General features: G+C 44.8%; 1 protein-coding gene across 1 annotated transcript in view; it reads right to left on the bottom strand.

The window, feature by feature from the left end:
- The window catches only part of GALNTL6 (polypeptide N-acetylgalactosaminyltransferase like 6), a 1,175,458-nt gene that overhangs the window by 51,786 nt on the left and 1,096,371 nt on the right, over positions 1 to 27,301 (bottom strand). The window contains exon 9 of the mRNA XM_007192672.2: positions 9,545 to 9,766. Coding sequence (XP_007192734.1) covers positions 9,545 to 9,766 — 222 coding nt within the window. The remainder of the gene's footprint in view (positions 1 to 9,544; positions 9,767 to 27,301) is intronic.

Here is a 27,301-nt window from a genome sequence, read left to right as displayed (position 1 = left end):
TTTTTGGTTGAATGCACAAAATTTTTTTCCTTCATTTAAAAAATACAACTGTTTTACTAGAAATGTTTGTGTTGATGGTTCTCAGTTGAATTTCTCAGCTATAGCCCCTTTAATATGTAGGTTCAAATCTTTTATTTTGTGAAGGTTTTCTTAAATATAGTTTTATGTCTTTGTTGTCTTTCATTTTGTGGGGGAACATTCTTCTTTGGGAATTGATGTTAAATCTTCATTAAATCTCTGTTGTTCCAAATCTTTGGTAGAATCTTCTATCTCTTCTTTATTTCCGCTTTATTAATTTCACTCTCCTCCCTTCCAGCCTTGGTTGTTCTTCCTGGGCCTCCCTGGGTCTCTATATGCTTCTTTGTTTCTTCTAATTCAGTCTTTGTTTCTGAGATATTGTTTTTTTCTTTCCTTTTCTTCTCTTTTCATTCTTGAGTTTTCAGCTCTCTTTTCATATCATCACGTTTCACATCATTCCAAGTGTCTTCTTTTTTTTTTAATTAAAAAAATTTTTTTGGATTATAGTTGATTTATAATGTGTTAGTTTCTGGTGTACAGCAAAGTGAACCAGTTTTACATACACATACCTATACATACATATATATATATATATATATATATATATATATATATATATATATATATATATATATATATTCTTTTTCAGATTCTTTTCCATTATAGGTTATTACAAGCTATTGAATATAGTTCCCTGTGTTATACAGTAGAACCTTGGTTTAGCCATCTCATTTCTGAGCTGTTCTAATTCTGACTTGTTTGGTTCTTTCAAGCTTTGATTGTTTTTAAGCTTCTTTTAGCTCATTTAAAAATCATATGTTGCTGTTTTCATCCTCTTTGTGGCCACATTTGTGGGATGTTTTCATCCATCTCTTGGAACTTTATTTGGTTCATTTAAATCTTTATCCTTGCTGTATCTCCATATGGGGTTTTATTGTAATCTGGTTTTATTTTCCACATATAAATTAAATGGTTCTCTTGGAAAGTTCCTCTGTAGGGCTCTCTTCTGCATTGTTACTGTGACAGATTAAAAAAAATATGGCCTCTTTATATACGTGATGACTTCTCTGTCTCTCAGGGGTGAGCCTGATTCACAAGAGCTTCCTGCCTCTAACTCTGTGTTGTCTGGAGTCTGAAGGTCTTTCCTTCCAGAGCAGTGAGGCTGCCTTTCCACGTACTTGTCCACCACGTCCTGGGGTCCAGCTCAGATACCTCCTTCTCTGGTGTTAGAAGTTTAGTCTCCCTGGGACCCACAGTCTTTTGTTTCAGATCCAGTGATCAGCAGATTTTTTTTGTTTTTTTGTTTTTTTTTTAGCAAGGTTGATGGAAGGGAAGTGGAAAGAATGAGTCTCTGTCTTTCCAAAAGGGTGTGTGTCAGAGCATTTCTGAGATCCTGTGGGCGGAGGCTGCTTTGGCATTGTTTGAATTCCCAGGCCCCTTACTGGTTTCCTATGGTTTCTTTGCACTTGTCCTCAACTTGGAGCCTGTGAGGGAGTCTGTGAATTTCACTGGTCATTTGCAGATTTAATTGCTTTAGTTCCTGTTCTGTAAAGGATCGGCTCCTTTTGGGGGTGAATATTTGTTGATTCCTGAGTTGCAGCTCATAGCACTGTCCACACTCTCCTTTTTCTTTCCTACCAACCCCTCATCCCCGGTGATCCCACACAAGACCTGCTGCTGCCTGGTGTATAGGTAACACTAACCCTACTCTGGGATTCCTGGGGGTTCCTTGTCACCAGTTTTATGTAAGATGTTATCCATGTTGTGTGTGTTTTTTCTTTTGCTATCCTATATGTTTTGTCTGGCTTTTATGATTGAACAAAACCATGCTGTGGCCATGTTTTTAGCATTGGAAATCCCAGTATATTTTAAAACAAGAATATTGTAGAAAATTTAGCTTTTTATTTCCGGCATCACACCATATGGTTTTTCATTTTTTCCAGCAGAATGGCAGTATTTGAATGTTAGGATCTGGAACAAAATTATTTGCTGCCAACTGGTATGCAATTCTGGCAAAAAAGTGTGGGCAAAGAGGGTCGATGTGTGTAACTGGTTCTGCATGATTTGGGTCTAGAACAAGACTAAAAAAAAGTGACTTGTCCTTCCTGTTTTAGGGATGGTCTAGAAAGTTAAGCTCCTCCTGAGATTATCATGTCATGTTAATTTCTCTTTGTAATGGGCCTAACGGATGGGCCACCTTTTTCAGAAACTGAGCAACTAACAGACTTCACATTGGCCATAGAAGCTCAAGAGAAAAGGCCCTGCATGTGGCTGTGAAAGGGAAAGGCCTAAGAGCTTGTTTGTTGTTGATGGGACAGAAACAGTGTTTTGGAAATCTAAAGGTGGTCAAAGGAAATTCCTGTATTTCTTAAAATTAATAAGAAATCTAATCAAGTGGGTCCAAAACATAAAGAGATAGTTGGAGAGAAAACAAAATGTGGAGAAAGAATGGTGGCTTCAGGGGAGGCCAGGACCACTGATTTTTCCCATCTCTCAGTCCAAGTAAGAGACAGTTATGTTTCAGGTCGCTCACAAAATCTAAGACTGACTGATGACCTTTAAGCTGTGAATGGAAGGGACAACTTACGTCTAAGCAGTGCAGTAACTGTGTGTCCCAGAGTTTGGAACAGGGCCAGCCAAGACCTACTGTTGACAGACAACTCAATGCGTAGTGAGGACACTTGGAAGAATATTTGCTCTTGTTCTTAACTACTGTCTGCCTGCAAACGATGAAACCAGTTCCAAGCCCAATGATGCATCCTGGCATCTGTCTGCATCTCTTAGCATGACTCCCAGTATCTTCTCACTGTTATTCCAGGACCCCAAGAATCTTGCCCATTTTTTTGCTGTGTTTTTTCTTGTCCTCCACCAACCTGTGGATGGTCACTAGACTTTGAAGTTGAGGGCAGTTGCCCCTGAAGGGACCACTCCGAGCTCTCCCAGAAGCCAGCTGGGCTCTTTGTAAAAGAATGGGTGGGGTGGGGGTATTCTTATGTCCATGGCTGGAAAAATTATATTGAATTTTTCCATCTATGCTGACTCTCTGAGGCTGTGCATTGGAAATCCTACTTTAATAGCTGAGTGATCCTCAAATTCTATTAATTCTGTATCATTGTTGAAATTAGAAAGGTACCAGTTATTAAAAATTAAACACTAGAATGAATTCATGATTAGGCTAACATACACTTAAAATTTCCTTTACTCCTGTCATGTGAAACCCCAAAGGTATGTATTTATGTATATAAACATATGTCAGTATGAATACATACACATTGTAAGGAAGAACAAAATAGAAAGAGAAGATAGAAAGTTTTTGGCATATATATATATGTATATATGCAGAAAAATCTTTTAGTTCTGAAACACCTCTGATTCTATTAGGACATGGGTCAAATTGCTGCTTTTGAGACATTAAGATGTCCAGTTTGCTCAGCTGGGGATATGAAATTAAAATCACGTTTAGTGTTGAAGACAACACTAAGTTTGTCTTCAGCTGTCTCAGCTGTTGAGAACTCAGAGAACACATAGTGGAAGCTCAAAGGCTAATGCAATTCTTTATGTAGTCTTACCTTTCTCTCAACCTGCTTGTAGAGCTCCAGAGAGGTGAATTAGCATAGTGTGCCGGCATTGTCTCTGCCTGAGAAAGTAAATGACAGATCAAGTCTCGTGCACTCAGAGAATGACAGATCATCTCTGAACGGCTGCTCAGTTTACAGGTCTGGTTTAGACAGAGAGCGGCCGAAGGGCAGCGACGGTCCCAGCGTGCTTGCCAGGGGAGCAGCAAGACACGTCCTCTGTGGGTTCCCCAGTTGCCAGTCGAGGCTGTTGGGGGGAGACGGGAAAGGGGGCCATTGCTCTCCCAAGAAAAGGAGCCGGAGCCTGGCTTTTCCCTCTGTGTTACCCAGTAGCCGCCCTGGCGTAGAATTTGTTTGAAAGAGACAACATCACACCATCAGATGGCCTTTCAGATAACGCGCCTCCTAGTGTCAAACTTCCTCTCCTGGAAGCCCATACGGAGAAATCTGAAAGGCCTCGTGCGCCGTGAGAACATCAGAAGGAAGAGAGCCAGTGAAAAGAAGTCAAGAGCAGCTGAAGCCGAGGAGGTGAGCTGGGATGATTCCGGGGGCCTGTCTTTGTGAAGATGCCGCAATTCAGGGTGACATGACTCTTGAGCGAGGGGTTTAAATAGCAGCAGAAGGAGTTCAGCATTGAAATGAATTTTTAAAATAAAGATTTTTCAAAAGTTTTGCACAATGGCAAGATGACAAACGGATGTGTCAAGATTGGCACATTGAGGACGGCGAGCAGACACCTTGGTCAGGAAAGACACGCCTGTCTATTTTACATCTTTTATTCCCTCTTACACATGAAGATGTGGGATTCTGCAGAACTCTACTTTTTGGACTATAAAGGAGTACTATAAATGGCTACCACGAATTCATGAATTCTAAGGAGGGGAAGGAGTAAGAAGGCAAAAAATAATCGGAAATTCTGTTGCGTTCATTTAGCATCTTGACACAAAAAGACACACTCCCTCTGTGCCTGGTTTAAGAACAGTTTTCTGCTTTCAACCTGTTCTTACCCGGGTTTCTTCTCCAACACGGCACTGCGGAAAGCGCATTGCTTCTACTTGAATAGCACCAAGGGATGCTTGACTTAGTACATGGCTCAAAATCCCCTTTATTCTCTCGGGGCCCCTCATCTCCCCACTCCACCCACTACCCTGGCGACCAGAGGATGGAATGACGCCTCCATCAGAGGTGACTTTAATCTCTTCTTGCCTTTGAAGTGCGAAGGTGGCATGGAGAGATTGGAAATTGCTGGCACGGAGGATTTTCACTTTTGGAGGTTCTCCTCCTTAGGGTGTCAGGAGAGAATATGTCATATCTTGTTGGACTATGACACGGAATGTGGACCTGACAGTCCCTTGGAATCACTCACCTGAGATGCATTACTCACACTGTCTTCCCGGCCAGGCTTTCCAGAGATGCAGCCTCTGTATGGCCGGCCAGGGAGTGGTGTGGAGACCCTTCCCTGTGCAGTGAAGGGGAGCCCGAGCTTGGCCTGCCCATGGGGACCTCTGGGCAGAGCCGTGAATGCAGAGGGGGTGACGGAGCCAGGATCCTCCATTCCTTCATCATTCACTCAATAAGCATTTACTGAGCACCCACTGTATGCCAAACCCTGTTTCTAGCTGCTGAAGGGCAGTAGTAACTCAACAAATCTGCAGAACCCCTATGTCCTGGAACTGGCTTTCTAGGTAGGTCAGAAACACGATAAATACGTAGATGACATAGCTTGTTCTGTAGCGAGGGATGCTGATGAGAAGGAGAGAGCAGGGGAGGGGCATTGGGAGTAGATGAGGATGGGCAGCCCCGCGTGCATTGCTGCACGCGACAGAGGGGACAGCCGGCGAGGGCTTTCCGAGAAGACAGTGCTTTTGGAGAAAGGGCCTGAAGGGCGTGAGGGAAGAGCCTTGGGATCTAAGCAGGAGGAACAGCAAGTGAAAAGGCCCTGAGGTGGGCTTGTGCCTGGCCTGATGGGGAGCAGCGCTGAGGCCAGTGTCCCTGGAACAAGGAAGCCGAGGGCTAACAGTAAGAGATGAGGTCGGAGGGGACGCGACAGGGGCCAGGTCGTTCAGGGTGCAGGTGAGGACTTTGACTTTGACCCCGAGAGAGCTGGTAGCTGTTGAACGGTTCTGAGTGAGGCAGTGGCCTGATCTCCCGTTTCAAGTGGAGAATAAGCTAAGGGGCGGGGGGCGTGGGAAGCAGAGGAATGAGTTAGGAGACACACACGACAACCAGCTGAATCTGTCAGGGAAACGAGTAGCAGCTTATAGGCTGTGTATGGTCTGTGACACATCCTTTCCAAGCTGGGTTCCAACGACCAGAGCCCAAGATTGCCTAAGCACTTCATTGTTTACCCAGAATCAGGCTGGCACAGAGGAGCAGGTGGGAAACTGTTCCAAGTACAAGTGCATGAAACAGCACGTTACCCTGCTTCCTGGCACAGTGCTCCCATAAAGGAGTTTTGTGTTTTCATTGCTGGAGGTTTGTGGTTCCTTCCTACCCCTGCTTTTAAAAAACCACACAGTCTGCCTTTCCCTTTTCACTCTCTTATCAAAACAGCAAGTGACCTATTACATTTATGTAGGAGCTTGGCGCATTCGAGCCATTAATTTAAAGTTTATAGGAAATGAAACAGCCCTTTTATACACTAGATTGGATCCTGCCGCAGAAAAGGGACATTAGTTAAACAAACAAACAAACAAACAAAAAACTGGTGAAATCTGACTGAAGTCTGTAGCCGAGTTAATAGTATTGTACCAATACTTATTACTTAGTTTAAATGTGCTATGGTTAAACGTATGGTGGCAAATGTAAGATGTTAACATTAGAAGAAGTGGCTGAAAGGTGTATGTCAGCTTTCTGTGCCTTCTTTGCAACTTTTCTGTATGTTTAAAATTATTCCAAAATAAAAAAATAATAAACAAAAGCTCTTTTTAGAGGGCCAAAAAATACACGAGTGAAAACTTTGAATTTTTTTAGAGATAAAATGGTCCACAGGTATATTCTGCACATTTAGCAATTTTTATCCACCATTAAGAAGTAGGTTATTACCCAATATATAGTTAGAAAATGGTCTTTCCTGTTCATCATTTCATGTAGATTAAGCTGCATTTCAAATAGTTCATTTGCCTCCTGCATTAAATGTCCAGGCATCACTTTTACTCTCAGGGATCTCCCCTGCTTGGGAAATAGATATTTTTCAATACACTTTACCAGCCCAAACCCTGTCACTTGCTGATTCCCCTTCCTTCTGCCTTCCTCCCATGTCTCGTCTTCATCCTTGCCGTGTACCACCCCTTCACTGAGCAAATGTAACTGGCCCTTGAACTACTTTGCCATTTTCTTCTTTCCCTAAACCTAAAGGTGACCTTACTTTGCTTGCTGTTCTGAAGCTTTGGGGAAAGAAATTTGCCATTATATTAGAAGAAAATCTGATCTTCTCTATGTCTGATTGTTTAAACCAAGGATGACGAACTCAAATGTCTCTAGGGCCCAGGCAAACCACGTAAAGCTGTGAGGTAGTCAAGAGTAATAGATTAAAAACTGGCATCACCCACTGGCCATAAGATGGTTCTTATTATTCCTGGAAAGTTATGTCTTTTCTAGAACCGCAGGGGAATTTTGAATCTGTTTCCATGCAAGATGCTTTGTTTTCCCCCCAAGATGCTTTATAAATGCAGGTTATGGTTTAGTCAGGCAATGAGGGAAAATGCGACCAGTCGCAGTTTAGGTAGTAGCCAGGTTGGAATAAAAAATTACATTTCCACATAGGGAAAAGACTGATGAGATTTTAACCTCGTCTGGAATCCCACAGTAATACTGGGAGGTCTTGGAGAGTTTTCTTCTCTCTTTTTTTTTTTAATGGGAGGAGGAGCCAATGTAATGGCTAGTCTTTACTGGAAAGAAGAAACTTTACATCCCGTTTTGGGGGAGCTAGTGCAGGGGCCCCGTGGGCCAGCTGGTAGGGCACCCGCTCGCAATGGGTTCCACAGCTAGGGCCTCGCCGGGCCTCGCCTTTGTGCAAGCACCGCTGTCTTCTTCACAGATGCAGCCCGCCATCCGCTTCCTGGTGATGAAGCAGACTAAATTAGGGTCTTCCTTGGTGCCTGAGGCTGCCTTCGGGGCGAGCGTATGGTACGGGTCCAGACCCTTGCGTGCAGGCGGCACGACCTCCCTCTCCAGCCCAGTCGCCTGCTCGGCATCAGTAGGAACACCACCTCCAGACGCCATTGGGCGCACCTCGGAGACTCCCCTGGGACCGCGGGCGCTCAGGGCCTGCGCGGCCAGCGCTCCAGCTCCGCGGAGCAACCTTGAGGCCATCAGGCCAGCTACCAACACCAGCGCTTCCGGGCGCAGGGTCCGGAGGCAGAAGGGACTTGGGGGGGAGGGCTTCTTTCCCCTCCGCGTGCTCCAGTCCCGCTCTTTCCCCTCCGCGTGCTCCAGTCCCGCTCGCTTGGCTCTGCCGTGGGGCGGGGCCGCGGGCGCTCGGAGAGTTTCCTAAGTCACTACGGCAGGACTGTTTTTAGATGATCAGGGAAAGACGGCAGACACAACCTTAACCCAAAAACTCGAGGAAGAAACTCACCTGCTTATTGGGTAACAAATTCTTATGTCTTACAACACCTTAGACTAAGAAAGTTCTCTCTGGGGGTCTACTTTAAATTTCTGCTGCTGTAAATTAAGCCCCTGCTAGATAACAAAAACGAATACCAGGAGAGTAATATTACTAATATTCCGGGGACGCTTTAATGAAATCTTTAAGATGCAAAGGATCAGAGACCAAATTATTCACTGACTGAAGCATCCAGGATCAGGACCACGTGCGCATACAAAAAAATATTAGGAGATGAAGCTTGTGGTGCTAGCCTTGGCTCTGTCCTTCATGCCCGAGGTATCCCAGGTCAAGCAGAGAACCACCTCTCTGCGGGCCCCTCAGCCAAACAAGCGGCGCGCGTGTAACCTGCGGAGCGCGTTTCCTGCGCGGAGCCAGGACAGACCACGCAAGGACGATGCCCCAGCGCGCGGGCCTCCCCGGCCACGCCCGGGGGCCACCTGTGTTCAGAGCTCTGCCAAGCCACAGACACTAACCGGCCAAGCACCTGTTCTCCCCACACCACAAAGTCAAGGACGACGATGGGAAGGCTCCTGCACGACCGAGACAGTCCGCTCCTGAGCGTGGGGATGGCGCTAGCGTCCCTCCTACCCGGCCCCAGCCCCCGCCTAATCCCCCTGCTACGAGCAGAATAAATTGCAGGCTAAATTCACCTCATCCAATTTGAGTCCTTGCTCTAGCACACCCTCTCCTAAGAGGAAAAGGCCACAGTAACGAGACTGAACAGAACTGAACCCAGCACAAAAGTCCTTTATATGCCAAAATATAGATGCTTTAAATTGGGCAGCTGGGGCCTTTCAGCTCTTTCCATTTTAGATCAGGAAGTAAAATTTAAAAGAAGCGCTCAGAGGTGGAAAGGTTGGTGCTTATTTAAGGAACCCATGAGGTCCCACACGTGCCACAGTTCTGGGTATTGCGGGAAAGCGCATCTTCTTGATTCTGCATCGCACACCTGGTTAGGAAAGCCGCCAAGCCCCATCGGGGCACCTCGTCCTTGCACACGCCCATAGCAACCAGGCTGTGCGTGCGGCGGACAGGGAGGGATTTTATCGTGGACCTCAGGTCACATTTATGTACACAGGAGCACGACAGATATTTTCATTCTCTGCAAGCTCTTAGGGCAATTTCACTAATCTCAAATAAATAGTTTCCAGGTGCATTTAAAAAAAATCAATTTGGGGAGTCAACAGTGGCCAGGGGTTCGAGGGGTGAGCTGAATGCCCTTCCCCAGCAGTTCCTACAGAGGACATGTATCTTTCGGAGATTATTTCAGCTGACCCTGGCCGCAGGGCAAGGGAGCTGAGGGTTTCAGCAGCCCCACTCCCACCCCCAGGGGGCGCCTCACCTCCCCCCAGGCTGCGGGTAGGGGCTCCACTGGAGGGTAGTACTTGGGCACGTCCCAGGCCACCGCCGCCATGAACCACTTGAAGTCCTTGCACTTGAGCTGTCTGCGCAGCTCCTTCTGGGCGGAGAGGTCCCCCGTGGACAGGTGCCTGTACTCCGGGCGCCGCTGGTAAATGTACTCGGCAAACTCATCCATCCAGGTCTCCGCCACCCGCTTCAGGTTCTGTGCAGCAGAAAAGAGGGTCAGTTATTGGCTTGTGCCCGCAAAGGCGGATTTTAGTTGCCCTCCAAATGGACAAAAAAAAAAAAGAAAAGAAATCAGACAACCTCAGGCAGCTCTCGTTAGGAGTTTTCCTAACTGCGAGGGGTGTGAGATGATTAGCCCGAGGCCTTGCACACATTTCTGCTTCTGACATGGGGTCCAACTGCCAATTAGAGAATTCATCAGAGCCAGTAAAAAAAAAAAAAACCCAGCTTGCAATCCTCTCCGCTTTCTCGTCCCTCCTGTTATTTCACGGTGACAAATTCTTTGTTTTTCACGTAGAACTACAGGAGCTGGGCCTGGAGCTGATGACATCGTTCTTAGGCATCAAATTGCTTAAACCCTTTCGAGGAACAGTGAGGGAGCTTGGAAAGAATGAGGGCAAACAAGCTGTTATTCTCCCAGTTACAGCGAGAGAGCCCAGTATTACTCAATTCAAGACTTTGTGTTCTGGTGACGCTGTGTGCCACCGGATGCCCAGGAGAATTTAGAAATTCACTGCACGGTGAAGTCGGGCTAAGGAAGCACCAGGGGGCCAGTCTTCTCTGCAGTTGGAGCCATGGGGGGAGGGGGCAGGGAGACACGCACGCTCCTTAGGGGCAGGGAGTGTGGGTGTTCAGGGTAGGAAGCTCAGCCCTTTCCCCAGCTTTGAGACTGAGCTAGTAACTTACACACTCTGGGCCTCAGATTCCTCGCCTGAAGAAGGTCCACATAGCAATATGTCCCTCTATCAGGGAAGTGGTTGTAAGGTTAAGTAAAGTAACACCTGTCAGGGGCTTCGACTAGTACCTGGCTTACGATAGGCTCTATGGCTATTCGAGCTATCGTACCTAGTAGAATAATAATAGCGCAGCATTGGAAGACAGAACGCCTGGGTGTTGGGCTTGGCCGTGGGCGAAATGACTTGTTCTGTGGTCTTGGAGAAGGGCCGTGGCTGCCATGAGGTGTCCTCTGACACTCCTTCACCCCTCGGTGCTGAGCGGTAGAGAGAACACTGCCGTGTCTGGGGCATCAGTTCTGACGCCCCAGCTTCATAGGCGGGTGTCCCACAAGCTCTAGTTCTTGTTGTTTTGTGTTCAAATTCCTTATCTTAAGCCCCCAGCTGGTGTGAATATTGACCCTTTCCAGCCTCTCATTTGCACTTAGAAGGTAAAATGAGCAGAACGGCTGGGAACTCGAATAAGACCCAGATACACCCAGATACGAGTGACTAAAGTAAAAACTAGGGATGTTTAGGAAAATTGCTTTGTCTTAAAAATTGCTACGGAATCCTAACTAGGGCCTGAAACTGTGCCTAGAGGTCTGCTGGATTTGAAGACAGAGTCTCCAGATACCCTATTCCTAGTGGAATTGTACCCTTTTCTTTTTTCCCCATCACCCCTACCTCCAGCGTCCCCGGGGGGCCTCTCCCACCTCATCCCCCGTGGACTCCTTGGTTAGCACACGTAGGGCTCAGTTAATCAGCAAAATGCAGAGAAGACACAGTGCCATGAAGACTACTCTGATTTCTTGGTTGCCTCTGTGTTCCTTCCTTTCTAAGATTCCTGACCTGGAGAGTGCAAGGATTGTTCTCTGAGGGGTTATTATTATTGGCTATCACTGTGCTGTCTGCCATCCCACTGGCATTGCCTGGCCCAGAACACCTTCTTTCCTCTGACTCCAGTTTGCTTTGACAGATGGTCAGAGTTGACGTTGTTTTGTTATAGTCTAGCCCTCGCCACAGACTCTGAGCTGCCCCATTTGTTTGGAGAAAGGAAAGGAAACGTGATATTTGGAGGTTCCCGCTCTGTCCTGGTACTGGGTACCACATGCACACGTAACGCCCAAGTATGAGTCTTCAGTATCACTCTGCCGTTTACCTTTCATTCTGACAAATGTTCGGGATGAAACGCGCTCTGTTATCATTTGTCCTTGGACAGTTTTTATGGTTAGCAACAAGGCCCAAAGATAGAATGGGAGAAAAATTGGTTGATAATATTAAGACTTTATTTGTATCCAAATTAGATTTTTGGCTGTAGTTTCAACCTTTCTCCTGTATTCCAATTATTATGTAAAGTGAAAATATTTAATTTTCACCTACGTTGTGCTTCTCTCATAAACAAGAATGAATAAAGGTAAGAAAATAGCAAAAAAGCAGAGGCAAAGAGCAGAGGTAAATTACCCAGGAATAATGAGAAAGTGATTTATTAAGTGGAGACATGCCTTAAAATTTTTGATAGCTTGCAAGAAAGATTTGTCACTAAGAAATCTATTTGACTTGGATAAATAAGCACTTTTAGACTATAAATGCTGTGAAGTTAGGGATAGATAGTGTTTTGGGTTTTGTTTTAAATTGAAAGGCCCTAGCACATGTGTGTGCTCATCTGGGCATGCTGATTGTGGAGTCAAGAAAAGACCATTTATAAAATGAATATGAAGAAATTCCTAGCGTGTGCATGTATCTATTGATAAAGGCACTGAAATAAAAACAATATTTTAAAAAGCACTGTTGCTAAAGGGTAGATATTTGTTGCTTTGGGTTTTTGAAATAGAAATAGGAATTATTGGGAAAACTCAAAGCGGAACTGACCAGCTCAGATGCGTTCAATTGGAAATGGCTGGAAGGGTCAGGATGAATGTTTGCCAGAATAAATGACGTGAATAAGTGAAAGAGGCAGGAGATGGCAGGTTGGAAGATTGTCAGCAACATCAGGGAAGCTGCAGGGTAGTTAACCTGGGAACCAAGCAGGTAGCTTTTGCCTTATCACGTCCTGTTCAAATCGAAATACTTGACTGAAGGTTAGGTTTGCTGATTTCCCAAACACTCCAAGGAAAGCAGGAAGATCATGGACATACTCCAGGGATAATGAATGTCAAATCATCGAGCCCTTTTGGGGTAGCTTTCAGGAGATGGGGAAAGAGAACCAGCACAATAATTGCAAAAATTAATTGCCAGTGTCTCTCCAGCAAGGAGTGTTACATGAACATTTTGACATACATGTGAATCCTGACCGTTTTAATGTTCTGATGACTCATCAGACATCGTCCACTGCAGATGCTCTGTTCTCTGAATGGAGTTTCCCGCCAGGAGGAAACTTTCTGAAGTGTCAATTATTATAGTCAAGGGACAGTCTAGAGCAGTCCAGGCGACTGGCCAAATAATATCATTCTGAAGGCATTGTTCCAGAAATAACAATACACTATGTGAATCTGCCACTGTCATTATGTATCAGTACTTAGTTTTGGGGAAACCATTGGAACCTCAGCTGAGAAATGTTATAAGCAGTTGCAAGAAGCATTTCATTGGTCTTTCATAGATTGTAGAATATATCCACCCACTGCAGGAAATAGAACAATCCCATACGGGAACACATGTATCTATACACTCAAATACATGGAGGTGACGGGGTAGGAGCAAAGCAGTATTTCTCACTTAAACATTCATCGCTGGGTGCGCAGGGACAGAATCGTGAAACTGACATCCCAATAACACATCTTGCCCGAGATAGTAACAAAGAGAAAAGGAAATCAATCTAAGTTGGCCCGTCTCTCCTGAGATCGAATAAATGTTGGTGATGGTGCTAAGATGTTAAAAATTAGTTGTGAAGAGGAAAGAAAGAAGGAAGTACAGACACTGAGAGATCTATACATGCAATCATTCTTTCCCCAACTATCAGGAGTTGGGTATAAAAGTTGCCTTATATATGTGGAGCTAGGTGTTAGCTGGGATTCCTGGTTTTTGAGACTTAAATGAAATTGCATTAACCCCAAATGACATATTCCTGTCTTCCTTAAGATTTGTGTGGCTTCCCAGGGATGTGGGTTCACACGTTCATCCTTCACTTCGATGTCCCGTTCGGGGATCCTTCCTTCTTTCCTGCTGGCATCCTGCCCGGGCTTGCTTGCTACCTCGGTCATGCCGAGCTGAGTGGGTCACACACCCACTGTTCTTCACCTGTCAAACACGTCTTGGGTAGATCAGCGAGGCCTAGACTTGGAAGATGTGAGGGCAGTGGCAGAGACGAAGTTGACAGCAGGAAGATGGAAGCTCTGACTTCCTTCATATTCTTTAGCTCCTATAGAGAATTTCTGCCTGGACAAAATTTCCTCCCTGTCCTTTGGCCTCCTGACATGTGCTGTCCTCAGAATTTCCCTCTTATGTCTCTTCTGCAGGGCTGTACCAGAATATGTCATTCCTTCTTCCTTTTCATGCTGAGTAAGTCAGCTTTCTCACTATCTGTCTCTGCTTCTCCTGGCCAGACGCTGAGGCTTACCTTTCCATAACCAACAAGTCCTTTCCAGGTGTTTTGCTAAACAAAGGTCATTCCCCTAAAAGAAATTAAACAGCTGGTTCTTGAATTACGGCCACCCAACTTTTGGTCACATACTGGTTGGTTGCCTGCTGTTGAAGACATTCCACAGTAGGTCCCTAACTGTCCTCTCCAGTTTTATTCTCCTCCACGGAACTCTGCTCGGGAGATCTGCCCTGGTCATTGCCACTCCTTGTTAATGAAACAAGGAGGCCACTGGACTGAGGTGGCTCAAATGCCTTGGTGGCCTGTGTAAGCAAACCGAAATGTAGCTTGTAAACGCCTCCAGGTTACAAGATCAAAACCTTAGCTTGTAAACGCCTCCGGGTTACAAGATCAAAACCTAAGGCCAGAGGCTTCCCTGGTGGTGCAGTGGTTGAGAATCCGCCTGCCAGTGCAGGGGACACGGGTTCGAGCCCTGGTCCGGGAAGATCCCACATGCTGCGGAGCAACTAAGCCCGTGTGCCACAACTACTGAGCCTGCACTCTAGAGCCCGCGAGCCACAACTACTGAGCCTGCGTGCCACAACTACTGAAGCCCGCGTGCCTAGAGCCTGTGCTCCGCAACAAGAGAAGCCACTGCAGTGAGAAGCCCACGCACCACATGAAGAGTAGCCCCTGCTCGCCACAACTAGAGAAAGCCCGCGTGCAACAACGAAGACCCAACGCAGCCAAAAATAAATAAATTAAAAAAACAAAACAAAAAACCTAAGGCCAGCCCATCACAACCAGCCAACCAGCTTTCAGCTACAGCCCATCAATGATTTCCTTTCTTTGCTTCTGCTCTTTCTCTGATCCGTGTAAGTCTTTCCCCAGCTCCTGTGGGTGGAGCATTTCTAACCACTTCCTGTCTGGCGCTGACTAATTTGAATTGATTTTTGCTTAGATAAACTCTTAAAAATTTTGTCTCATTTTATCTTTTGACGCAGGGAACCTACTTATACTAAAGAATTTATCCGGAATTCAAATTTAACTGGGCGCCCTGTATTTTTATTTGCTGAATCTGGCAACCCTACTCCCGACGTCCATAATAGGCATACAACATACGCTCCATGGATGTTTTTGAATTGATTAAGTGGCCGTACATGCAGAGGCTGGCATGTTTTGATGCTGTTGCCAGTACAGAGTGAATGCTTTGCTTCGGTGGAAGTCATCCCAGAGAAGCTTCACGCTCTCTGCAGAGAAGTCTGCTATGATGCACAGTTGACCTAAATATGCTTCCCGGTCCCACTGCTTTTCTGTTTCTAACGGGGGTGGGGTGTCCTGCTGGCCCTCCATCTGTGAAGCAAGCAGCGGGGGGCCAGCCACGGGCTCATGACAACATCAGTGCTAACGGGTAGCTAGAGGTGAGGGTGCCACGTGGCTGGAACTGACAATTTATGGCTCACTGTTGGTTGAACTCAGTCTGAAAATAAGTAGGTGAAGACCTCTGTCTCTGCACCTCTGGGCTGAGCTCCATCCCGGCTCCTAGTGTAGTGTGGACAAAGGGGAGTTGGGGGAGAGGGTTCAATCCCATTCAAGGTGGGTCCAAGAGGTTTTCACCTGCTAGGGTTGGACCCAGCATGGGACTCCTGTAACAGAGGAAGGTAGCTCCTGTGGCTGAGGAATACATTTATTTTCTGGTGTAGGAAGCAAACGAAGGATTTCTCTATTTCTCTGTTTTCAAAAGCTGCAGACCTTTGTACTTCTTGAATGACAAATGAAGTAAAAATTGTTATGCTGAGCACCTCTGTGCACGTGACATTGAGAGCCTCCTCTGTTTTTATGTCACTCCCTGTGGTTCCTTGTGTAACAACAAGCCCCCCTATTCAACCCAAAGTGGCATTAACGTCTCCCTTCTCCGTGTTGCCCAAATAATTATTAACTCACTTAACACATTCAGCCCTGTAGTAGAGCTCTTTAGAATTCAAGTCGTTTTCAGTGCATTCTCCAGTGCTACATCTTTCCTTAATTCTAATACTCATCGGGTCTTTGAATTGATATTTTACCAGGAACACTTAATCACTTTGCTACCTCAGTCATAAGAACAGATTTCAGCTTTGACTGATCGTCTTCATCATACAGCATGAAGAAAGTAGATATTTCTATTATCTGAGAGCTGAGTGGGTCATTCTCGTGCATGTGAATTACCTGGGCCACCTCACCTCAGTCACGTGTTTCTGCTTCTTTGTGGCGGGTGCAATCGTACGTGCCCACTGGTGTGACCCCAGTGCACACGCTGCGCTTGAGTCAATGTTAAGCTATTGTATTATGGTGGCTTCAGTAATAGATTTCTCTTTCTTCAGCTATCATTTTTTCCGGTGGTTTTTCCAGAAACTGCTGATAACCCGCAAAGCCAGTCTCACCAGCAAGGTGTGTATTTGTCACAGTCGCTTCTCCAGCAAGGAATCGCACCACTCTCCCATGACTCTGAAACTTCTGCTTTGATTGAAATGCATTTCTTTTCTCCTCTTTGTAGCTTAAGAGCACTTCAGTAGCTCCTGAGTCCTGCCCCAAAGTCCTCTTATCACTGATGATGTGATAAATCTCATCATGGCTACAGCTCAAAAGAGGATCTTTTTCAGAGAGCCTCAACTCAACACAATTATTTACCCCAGCGCTATTTTTCTCTGATCTAGAGAGTCTTTGAAGTCAGTGGGATGTCTTCAGCATGAGGAGAGGATGGCTAATCTAGTACTAAAAAGAGGCTTCTCTGACAGGCAATTTCCTCTCTCTTCTTCCCCAAGGCTGTGCAGGCTGTCTGCAAATGGTTACATGCTCTTGGCTGTTTTGATATAATTTAATTATATCTCTATTATATTTTTTGGCCGAATATTTTGGATATTTATGGTAGTGTTTCTGATAGCATTTGATGTAGGCTTTAGATATAGAACAAACAAAGAATAACTCCCCAAATTATTTAACTACATATCTTATTAAAAATGCACGTAAACCTAATTTAAAAATGGTTTTATTGAGGAATAATTGATAGGCAATAAACTACTCGTGTTTAAAGTGTACAATTTGGTATACTTTGACATGTGTATGTATTACTGAAACCATCATTGCAATCAAGATAATGAACATATCCATCACCTCCAATCGTTTCCATATGCCTCTTTGAAATCTCTCTTCCCATCTCCTTTCTTAGGCACTTCTACCATCCCCAGGCAATCACTGATCTATTAAAAAACTTTTTTATTAAGACTTTATGTCTTTAGAGCAGTTTTTGGTTCACAGGAAAGTTGAGGGGCAGGAGCAGAGATTTCCCACATGTGCCCTGCCCCCAGAGACGCATAGCCTCTCCCGCTATCCATATCCCCACACAGTGGGGCATGTATTACAGGAACACACTATAATCACACAAAGTCCACAGTTTACATTAAGGGTCACTCTTGGTGTTATACACTGATCTACTTTTCATCACTATAATTTAGTTTGCATTTTCTAGAATTTTAAATATAATCATAAAATACGTGCTTTTTGTCTGGCTTCTTTCACCAAGTGTGATTATTTTGAGGTTCACCCACGTAGTTGCGTGTACTACTTTTTATTATATTTTATAGACTACATATGGATAGACCACAATTTGTTTATCCATTTACGTGTTGATGGGCAACACAGAAATACAAAAGATCATAAGAGACTACTATGAAAAATTATATGCCAGCAAATTGGACAACCTAGAATAAACTGATAAATTTCTAGAAATGTATAATCTACCAACACTGAACTGTGGTGAAATAGAAAATCTGAACAGACTGATTACTAGTAAGGAGATGGAACGGGTAATCAAAAACATTCCAACAAGTGGCTTCACTGGTGAATTCCACCAATGATTCAAAAAAGAATTGGTACCAATTTTTCTCAGACTCGCCCAAAAAATAGAAGAGAACTCTTCCAAACTCATTTTACGAGGCCAGCATTACCCCAATACCAAAACCAGACAAGAATGCCACAGGAAAAGAAGAATTACAGGCTGACGTCCCTGATGAACATAGATGCAAAATTCCTCAACAAAATATTAGCAAACCAAAATCAGCAATACGTTCAAAGGATCATATACCATAATCAAATGGGATTTGTTCCAGGAATGCAGGGATGGTTCAACATTTGCAAATCAGTCAGTGTGATACACCACATAACAAAATAAAGGATAAAAAAATCATATGATCATCTCAATAGATGCAGAAAAAGCATTTGATAAATTTAACATACATTTATAATAAAACCTCTCAGCAAAGTGGGTATAAAGGGAATGTTCCTCAACATAATAAAGGCTATATATGACAAGCCCACAGCCAATATCATACTCAACAGTGAAAAGCTGAAAGGATTTCTTTTAAGATCAGGAGCAAGACAAGGATTCCCACTCTCATCACTTCTATTTGACATAGTGTTGGAAGTGCTAGCCGCAGCAATTAAATAAGGAAAAGAAATAAAAGGAATCCGGATTGGAAAGGAAGAAGTAAAACTGTCACTATTTGCAGATGACATGATACTACATGTATAAAATCCTGAAGACTCAATTAAAAAACTGTTAGAACTAATACATAAATTCAGTAAAGTTGCAGGATACAAAATCTATACAGAAAAGTCTGTTGCATTTCTATACACTAATAATGACCTATCAGAAAGAGAAATTTAAAAAGAATCTCATTTACAATTGCATCCAAAGAATAAAATACCTAGGAATAAATTTAACTAAGACCTGCATATCGAAAACTGTAAGATATTAATGAAAGAAACTGAAGAAGACACAAATAAATGGACAGATATTCCATTCTCTTGGATTGGAAGAATCTAACAAACATAACTGAAATATTGCAGGTTTGGTCCAGACCACCACAAAGAAACAACTATCACAATAAAATGAGTCACATGAATTTTTTTGATTTCTCAGTTCATATAAAAGTTATGTTTATACTATACTATAGTGTAAAGTTATTATTTACACTATAGTATATACTATATTATGCTATACTTTATACTATACTATAAAGTTATTATTTACACTATACTGTAGTCTATTAAGTGTGCAATAGCATTATGTATAAAAAACAATGTACATACCTTAATTAAAAATACTTTTTTGCTAAAAAATGCTAATCATCATCTGAGCCTTCAGCAGGTCATAACCTTTTGGCTGGTGGAGGGTCTTGCCTCGATGTTGATGGCTGCTGACTGATCAGGGCAGTGGTTGCTGAAGGCTGGGGTAGCTGTGACAGTTCCTTAAAATAAACAACAGTGGAGTCTGCCACATCGATTGACTCTTCCTTTCACAGATGATTTCTCTGTAGCATGACATGCTGTTGGATAGCATTTTACCCACAGTAGAACTTCCTTCAAAACTGGAGTCAATCTTCTCAAACCCTGTCGCTGCTTTATCAGCTGAGTTTATGTCATTTTATAAATCCTTTGTTGTCATTTCAACAGTCTTCCCAGCATCTTCACCAGGAATAGATTCCATCTTAAGAAACTACTTTCTTTGCTCATCCCCAAGAAGCAATTCCTCATCCGTTCAAGTTTTATCATGAAAGTGCAGCAATTCAATCACATCTTCAGGCTCCACTTCTAATTCTAGTTGTCTTTCTATTTCTACCACATCTCCCTCTACTTCCTCCGCTGAAGTCTTGAACCCCTCAAAGTCATCCCTGAAGGTTGGAATCAACTTCTTTCAAACTCCTTTTTAACGCTGATATTTTGACCTCTTCCCATGAATCATGAATGTTCTTAATGGCAACTAGAATGGTGAATTCTTTCCATAAAGTTTTCCATTTGCTTTGCCCAGATCTATCAGAGGAATCACCATCTATGGCAGCTAGAGCCTTAGGAAATGTTTTTCTTAAATAATAAGACTTGAAAGTAGAAATTACTCCTTGATCCATGGGCCACAGAATGAACGTTGTGTTAGCAGGCATGAAAACCACATTAATCTCATTGTTCGTCTCCATCAGAGCTCTTGGATGACCAGGTGCATTGTCAATGAGCAATAATATTTGAAAAAGCATCTTTTTCTTGAGCAGCAGGTCTCAACAGTGGGCTTAAAATATTCAGTAAACCATGTTGTAAACAGAGGTGCTCTCTTTTTGTCTTTCATAGTTTCTGTGGGTCAGGAACTTGGGAGTGGTTTGGCTAGGCAATGTGGCTTGTATTTCTCATGAGTTTCAGTTGGATTTTGGCTGACGAGCCAGTCATCTTAAGCCTCAGAGGGGGCTGGAAGATCTTCCAAAGTGGCTCCCTCACGTGTCCGGCAAACCGATGCTTGCTATTGGTAAGAGGACTCCGTTTCCTCCATATGGGCCTCTTTACAGGGCTGCGTGAGTTTCCACGTCATGACACGGTGGCAGGCTTCCCCCAAAGCCAGCCATCCAAGAGATCAAGGTGGAAGCTGCAATGCCTTTTATGACCTAGCCTCAGAAGCAAAAATAGGATGATAGCGCAAAAAAAAACCATGCCTTCTGTTTTGGTTTGTCTTATTTTTCTCATCCCTTAAGACTGTATTTGGCTGAGATTGAGGGTCAGAACATGATGGAATTCTTTTTCATGACCTAAAAAAAAATTATGAGTAAGTGGAGATAACCAGTTGTTGTGGGAATTGTTGAAGGGATCCCGATAGAAACAGAGGTCTCTGTGTTCCAGTGAGGACGCATGGCCCACAGCTAGATGATGGCCAGCCTGTCTGAGTCTATCCAGGACCCTAACAAGTTCTGGCACGTTGAGGACCGAAGCGCTGGTTCCTCCAGAGGCAACACCACAAGCTAGAAGTTGATGCTGTTACTGGGAATGATGGTGGTGGTGTGGCTTCTCCAGTGACTTTACAGTGGGGGGTGGGTGGGCAGAGGCAAGCGGGAGTGCAAGGCAGAGGGCAGATCTTGCGCGATGCAGAGTGGGGACTTCCTCTGACAAACAGGTACGTGAGCACGCAGAGGAAGACTTTGGGGGCGTCTAGAGACACCTGGGGATGATCGGAAGGGCGTTCACCAGGCAGTCAAGCCCATGGTGTCTCCTGCTGTCACAACCTGAGTGCAGAGGACAGTGTGATCTCATTTGTGGATGATGATTATTGATACATTTGCTATATATATCGCATATCATGTACATATGTCACAACCAGCATCTTCTAACCATCAGCCAAGGAGAATATCTAGTGTTTTGTTCCTCCACAAGAACACCCACAGCAAGCAGTCCAACAAATTGTGATGGAACTAAATGGTGCTGAAGCATTGTTCTATCTGTTATTAGAAGACCCTGTTTTAGTTTCCATACTTTCAAAAAAGGCAAGAAAAAAATCTTTATGTTTTTAACAGCTCACGCAGGGTTCTTAAGTTGAAAACTACATCTGTTCAAAGTTTAGGCAATCTGTGAAATTTTATTTTTATAAACCATTTTCAAAATTAGAACACCAAGAGCATCCGGACACCACAAAGCCGCGCATTGGTTTCTGACCATTTCTCAAGTTTATAGAGCAGCAAGTGGAACTGTTTTCTCCCCCTCAAATGACGTTAAAAAGGAAATGTGCTTGGGCTGGAATTGTAGTTGGAGATGGAATTGTTGCCATGAACTAATAAACAACTGGAAACAAGGGTGATTAGAATGGAAATGACCCAGCAGAGTCCTCCAGCGGCGTCACTCTGCATTTACACATCTCAGGGTAAGAAGCTAATTCCCCTGAAGGAGTCCCTCCCAGCCAGGCGCTCCTGCAATTTCATCGTCCAGTTGAGGTCCCAGAAGGCAGAGTCATAAAGCAGCCAGGGCTACTCCCTCTTGCAAGAGTTGCATTTTTGGTGATGGAGATTATGGCAAACTTGTGGGAGTTTTGGCGAAAAGTACGTAGAGGAAATAAGAAGAAGACTAAACTAAAAGTTAGTTTTGAGAAGTTTGGTGGGAAATTGTTGAATTTTAAAGTAATGTTGTCTTTACTTTGCATATTTTGTTCACGAAACTTTCAAATGGTAAGAGACTGTACCCGTCAGTGATTTGCTACTTCACTTTCGTTTTTGGTGTCTATGTTTGGTATGAAAATTCTATGCTTTACCTCCATATTGTTTAAGCATTTTACAGACAAAGTGTGATTCTGTCGTTTTTTGTTAAATGAACAGCTAAAAAACATGGATACTTAAAATTCTCAGACCATTGGGGTAGGTATTAAGGGAGCAAGTGAGGGTCAAGCCGTGGGGAACACATGCGTGTTTCACGTTTTCCCATCTCCTCTCCCTAGGTCCTTGGCAGATGGAATAGTTTTACTTTTCCTTATTTTCCTCACATGCAAAACAAGCGGTAGAAAAAGGGACATCATTGAAGGTTAGTATGAGTGCTGTACAGGCAGAAACTTATCTCTAGTGGGGAATGTCCTTGGGTGAGGTGACATTCTGTTACGAAGCGGAGGCTTGATTTAATTAAAAGGTCCAATGCTCTTGGTTTAGGATATGGGGCAAGCTCTATGCATTTCCACCTGGCACATGGTGGGCACTTGATAAATATTTATTGAAGAATTTCTGCAGCCTGAGCCTTCTTTGTGGCCAGAGATGACATTTATCTTCATAACCCGCAATGGACTCATCAAATCTCAATGATTTATTGAATCATTATTGTCACATAATAAAGTTATGATTGATTTTTAGGGAGGCTATCAGGAAAAATGATGAAATATTATTTATGGACGATGCTTGAATTTTTAAATAAAAAGTTCAATATGGAGATTCCTCAAAAAATTAAAAGTAAAACTACAGTAGGATCCAGCTTAGCCCTCTTCTGGGTATTTTTCCAAAGAATATGAAAACACTAATTCAAAAAAATATATGCACCCTTATGTTCATTGCAGCATTATTTACAATAGCCAAGATACGGAACAAGGTAAGTGTGCCTATCAACAGATGAATGGATAAAAGAGATATGGTATATATACACAATGGAATATTACTTAGCCATAAAAAGATGAAATTTTACCCTTTGTCACATGGATGGACCTTAAAGTTATTATGCTAAGTGAAACAAGACAGACAAAGATAGACAAACACTGTGTGATTTTAGTCATATGTGGAATGTACAAAACAAACAGACATACAAAAAACAAAATAAATGAACAAGCCAAACCAAAGAAAAACAAACATGTAGACTCAGAGAACAGAGTAGTGGTTACAGAGGGGAAATGGGGGCAAAATGAATAAAAGGGACCAACTGCATGGTGATTGATGAAAACTAAATTTTTGGTGGTGAGCACTGTAGTGAATACAAAAGTAGAAATATAATGCTGTTCACACGAAACTTATATAATGTTATAAATCAATTTTACCTCAATAAAAAATAAATTTAAAAAGTTCCATCTAAATAGGAGATATTATATTTTAAAATATGGCCGGGAGGGGAAAGAAACACATGATAGCAGTAGGTGAATCATCTTTAGTTCTTGCCACGAGTACTGGACAGATTTATTGCCCTTTTGGTTACACTGTGAGGAAGAATTTGAAATAGTTATTGTTTTGAGAGGAATTGCATCTGCACAGAAGTCCTAGCCATTTATGAAAGCTGTCTTTTGGGAAGAATTCATTATTTTCTGCTCTTTGGGGGAAAGCCCATGATAGGCCACCGTGTCCCCAAACCCAAGGACAGTTTCAAACAAAGCCTCTGAATCCTGCAGCTTTCAGAGAAGTTGGACGAAGTGCTGGCTGCTGTTGGCGGCCAAGGTAGTGGTGCTGCAGCTCTATTTGCTGGGCAGCTTCGTGAGAATCAACTGATTTACAGTCACGAGGGGGGAAAGTTCACTTTGTGGGAGAGTCGATTTCCCATTCATCACCACACTTGATTGCCTTCTTGGCCATTTCATTTTCTGACATCAAACTAGTCCTTTTGGTTTTGTTCATGCTTTCCCTCAACTGATATATTTTTCTGAGATAAACAAGGGACATATCTGCATACGTCAGATATTATTTTCTGTTGCATCTACTCCAAGCAGGGTTAGCCGACACCATGTTGCACAGTGAGGATCACTCGCTGATCGACTTGGGGTGGTCTGGCTTCGACCCGGAAGCCCTCCTCCCCCCTCCTCCTCCCTCCCCCTCCCCTCCCCCTCCCCCTCCCCCTCCTCCCCCCTCCCCCTTCTCGCTCCCCCTCCTCCTCCCCCTCCTCCTCCCCCCTCCTCCCCTCCTCCTCCCCCTCCTCCTCCTACCCCCTCCTCCTCCTACCCCCCTCCTCCTCCTACCCCCCTCCTCCTCCCCCTCCCCTCCTCCTCCCCCTCCCCTCCTCCTCCCCCTCCCTTTCCCCTCCCCCTCCTCCCCCCTCCTCCCCCTCCTCCCTCCCCCCTCCCTCCCCCTCCCCCTCCTCCTCCCCCTCCCCCCTCCCTTTCCCCTCCCCCTCCTCCCCCTCCTCCCCCTCCCCCTCCTCCCCTCCTCCCCCTCCTCCCCCTCCTCCCCCTCCTCCCCCTCCTCCCCCCCCTCCTCCTCCCCCTCCCTTTCCCCTCCCCCTCCTCCCCCTCCTCCCTCCCCCTCCCCCTCCCCCCTCCCCTCCTCCCCTCCTCCTCCCCCTCCCCCTCCCCTCCCCCTCCCCCTCCCCTCCCCCTCCCCCTCCCCTCCTCCTCCCCCTCCCTTTCCCCTCCCCCTCCTCCCCCTCCTCCTCTGCCTCCCCCTCCTCCCCCTCCTCCTCCCCCTCCTCCCCCCCTCCCCCTCCCCCTCCTCCTCCCTCCCCTTCTCCTTCTTCTCCTCCATTCCTTCTTCTACCCCCACCAACTCCGAGGGTCTGAGATGATCTATGGGGTCAGCAGGGCTGGATGTCCCCAGGGATGTGACACTGGGAGAAAGGCATCTTGGGAAATAACATTAGGAAGTCATTTCACAACTGACAGAGGCAAAGCAACTCTTGTCCCTCAGACCTCAGGTTGCACCTTTGTGCCCACGAAGCACAATAACCATAGGAAATCTTCAAAGGTCACCGTATTCTGCTAAGAAACCCTAACTGAATATTTAAAGTCAAAATATCTGTAACGTGCATGTGGATCACAGTGTAGCCTATAGGATCCTTAAATATCATTTGTTAATATGGAACATACATTCTATATATATGAAATTATGCTGTATATTATTCAGGAGACCTGCTTTCTCTTCTGTTAAATCATAATGCCAACCATACCGTTATAATCTCTGTACAAAAGTTTATAAGTAAACTAGGTAAGATACAGATCTCATTCCATAGTGAGTCTGATGGTTTTTACTTAACTCTTCTCACCCTCATGACGTTCTGATTGTCATATACAGATTGTGGGGGTGCGTGGATTTACTGTCACAGTTGGCGCTGTTAGTTATGAGAAGTTAAGATTTGTGCTTAACTTGTTCAGCATTTATACTTCCACAGTGCCTGGCATGGGATTTTTTTTTTTTTCAAAAATGAAAATTGATTAGTAAAGAAAATCTGGCAAAATCTGGCTTTTGTGGGCTCTCAGAATTCTGGACGGGAAGTCCATGCACGTCTCCCAGGTCTGGCTCTCCCCGAGCCTGTGTGCAGGCTTATGACCTTATGACCCAGCTTATCTAAATCCAGCCTCAGCATCCGTCCCTTCCTCTCGTCCCTGTATCTGTACCTTAGTGTCTCAGATGCGGCGATGAAAACTTTGCAGTCACATCTGACCTCTCTATCCTTGTGCAGGGTGGCAAATCAATGAAAATCTCCCGGGAAGTTTTCTTTACAGATGCTTCTTGCATTCAAAATGTTACTTTCTTTAGTCTTCCTCTCCTTTAATATTTACCTGTTGGTTGATCTTCCCATTTTAACCCCCTCTATTTTTACCCTGGCACTTCCTGTTCAAAGCCCCCGAGTGCTTCCCTGCAGTGGGTAAGGGAAAGGTATGCACCTTGGTCTGCATTCTGGCTCCACTGCACCGTCCCAGTTTAACTGCGGCAGCCCAAACGCAGTCCTTTGTCGCTCTCTGTGCTCGCTCGTTCCTACCTGGCCCTTTGCTCCTGCTGGGCTGCCCCAGGACTCCCAGCCATGCCAGTTTGTTGCGAGCATTGGACAGACACAGCCCCAGCTCTGCTCGCGGGACGTTTCATCTCCATCCCCTTTAACAATCGATTATTATGGGGATTTGACTTTGGCTTTACAGCTCTTATCCTGACATATGGACAGTGGTTGCCATGACATGCAAGATGAAATTTAAGAAAGAACAGTTATCGATCTTACGTCAATGGCAGAACACAGAAGGATACGATCCCCCAGTTTGGGCATCCCTTACAGACTCAGGGTGAGGGTCGGGTCCTGCTTTGTCTCCTGTGCAGCCGAGGAAGCCTCCAGGATCCCACCCACGGTCTGCAGGGCTTCCCTGCTCTGCAAGGGGCCCTCCTGGGGACACGCCCCGGCCACGTGTTCCGAGGGGACCACATCGTGCTGCGTCAGCTGGTGTGTTTAGCCGTGGGGTGGCTATTCTGCGCCTCTGTTATGTCACCGGTCTCAGGTCCAATGGCATGATTGCCCCAAACACACTGGCATTCACAGGGAAGTCTGAGGTGCCCGAAATGGCTTCTGCAGAGCGCGTGGCTCATGACACAGCCTGTCGCAGTGAAGGGTCTCCCCCCCTCTGCCACTCAGCCACTTGGCTATTCACGCCTCTGTGTAAAGGACAGTCAGTGCCATCCCAAGGAGGGGATGTCTGTCACCTCGGCCGTGGGGACTTTCTGGTCCCCCTGCAGCACTAGGGGTGGGCAGCCCTTCCCTCAGGGACTGGCCATTTGCTCCTGGTGAGAAGGTATCACAGCTGTGCCCGGTGTACTGACATTGGACCCCCGAGCTAACATGGTAAAACATTTGGTTTTACTCATGACACGTGGACACTCTGATTCCCTGATGAAGCTGAATTGTAGGGCACAATGTCCCAGAATTTTGCATTTTGTGGGAATTGACATAGGGAGGCTAATTTTTATTCTTGCCAAATAAGGGCATTAATAAAAATCTACCATCTCCTATACTGTCATAAGAGGAAAAAAAAAAAGCCTAAGATTGCTGCATAAAAAGATGTTATTAAATGAATAGATTTAGCTTTGTGATTCTCATTTTTCTCAGTTCACTGAGGCTGGGTGAAAAGTGGGTCAGGAACTGGTCCACCGGTCCTGAGTTTGGGAACCACGATTCTGCGAACCATGTTCATCTAACTGAGTATCCTTGAAGGTCCGCTTTCAGTTCAGCAGCTAATGTACCCCATCCCCTCCTCTTCCCGCTACCACACGCATCTTTACAACACATT

Source organism: Balaenoptera acutorostrata, chromosome 6 (genome assembly GCF_949987535.1).
Source record: "Balaenoptera acutorostrata chromosome 6, mBalAcu1.1, whole genome shotgun sequence".
In the NCBI taxonomy this organism is placed as follows: domain Eukaryota; kingdom Metazoa; phylum Chordata; class Mammalia; order Artiodactyla; family Balaenopteridae; genus Balaenoptera; species Balaenoptera acutorostrata.
This window is presented reverse-complemented; position numbering and strand designations above follow the sequence as displayed.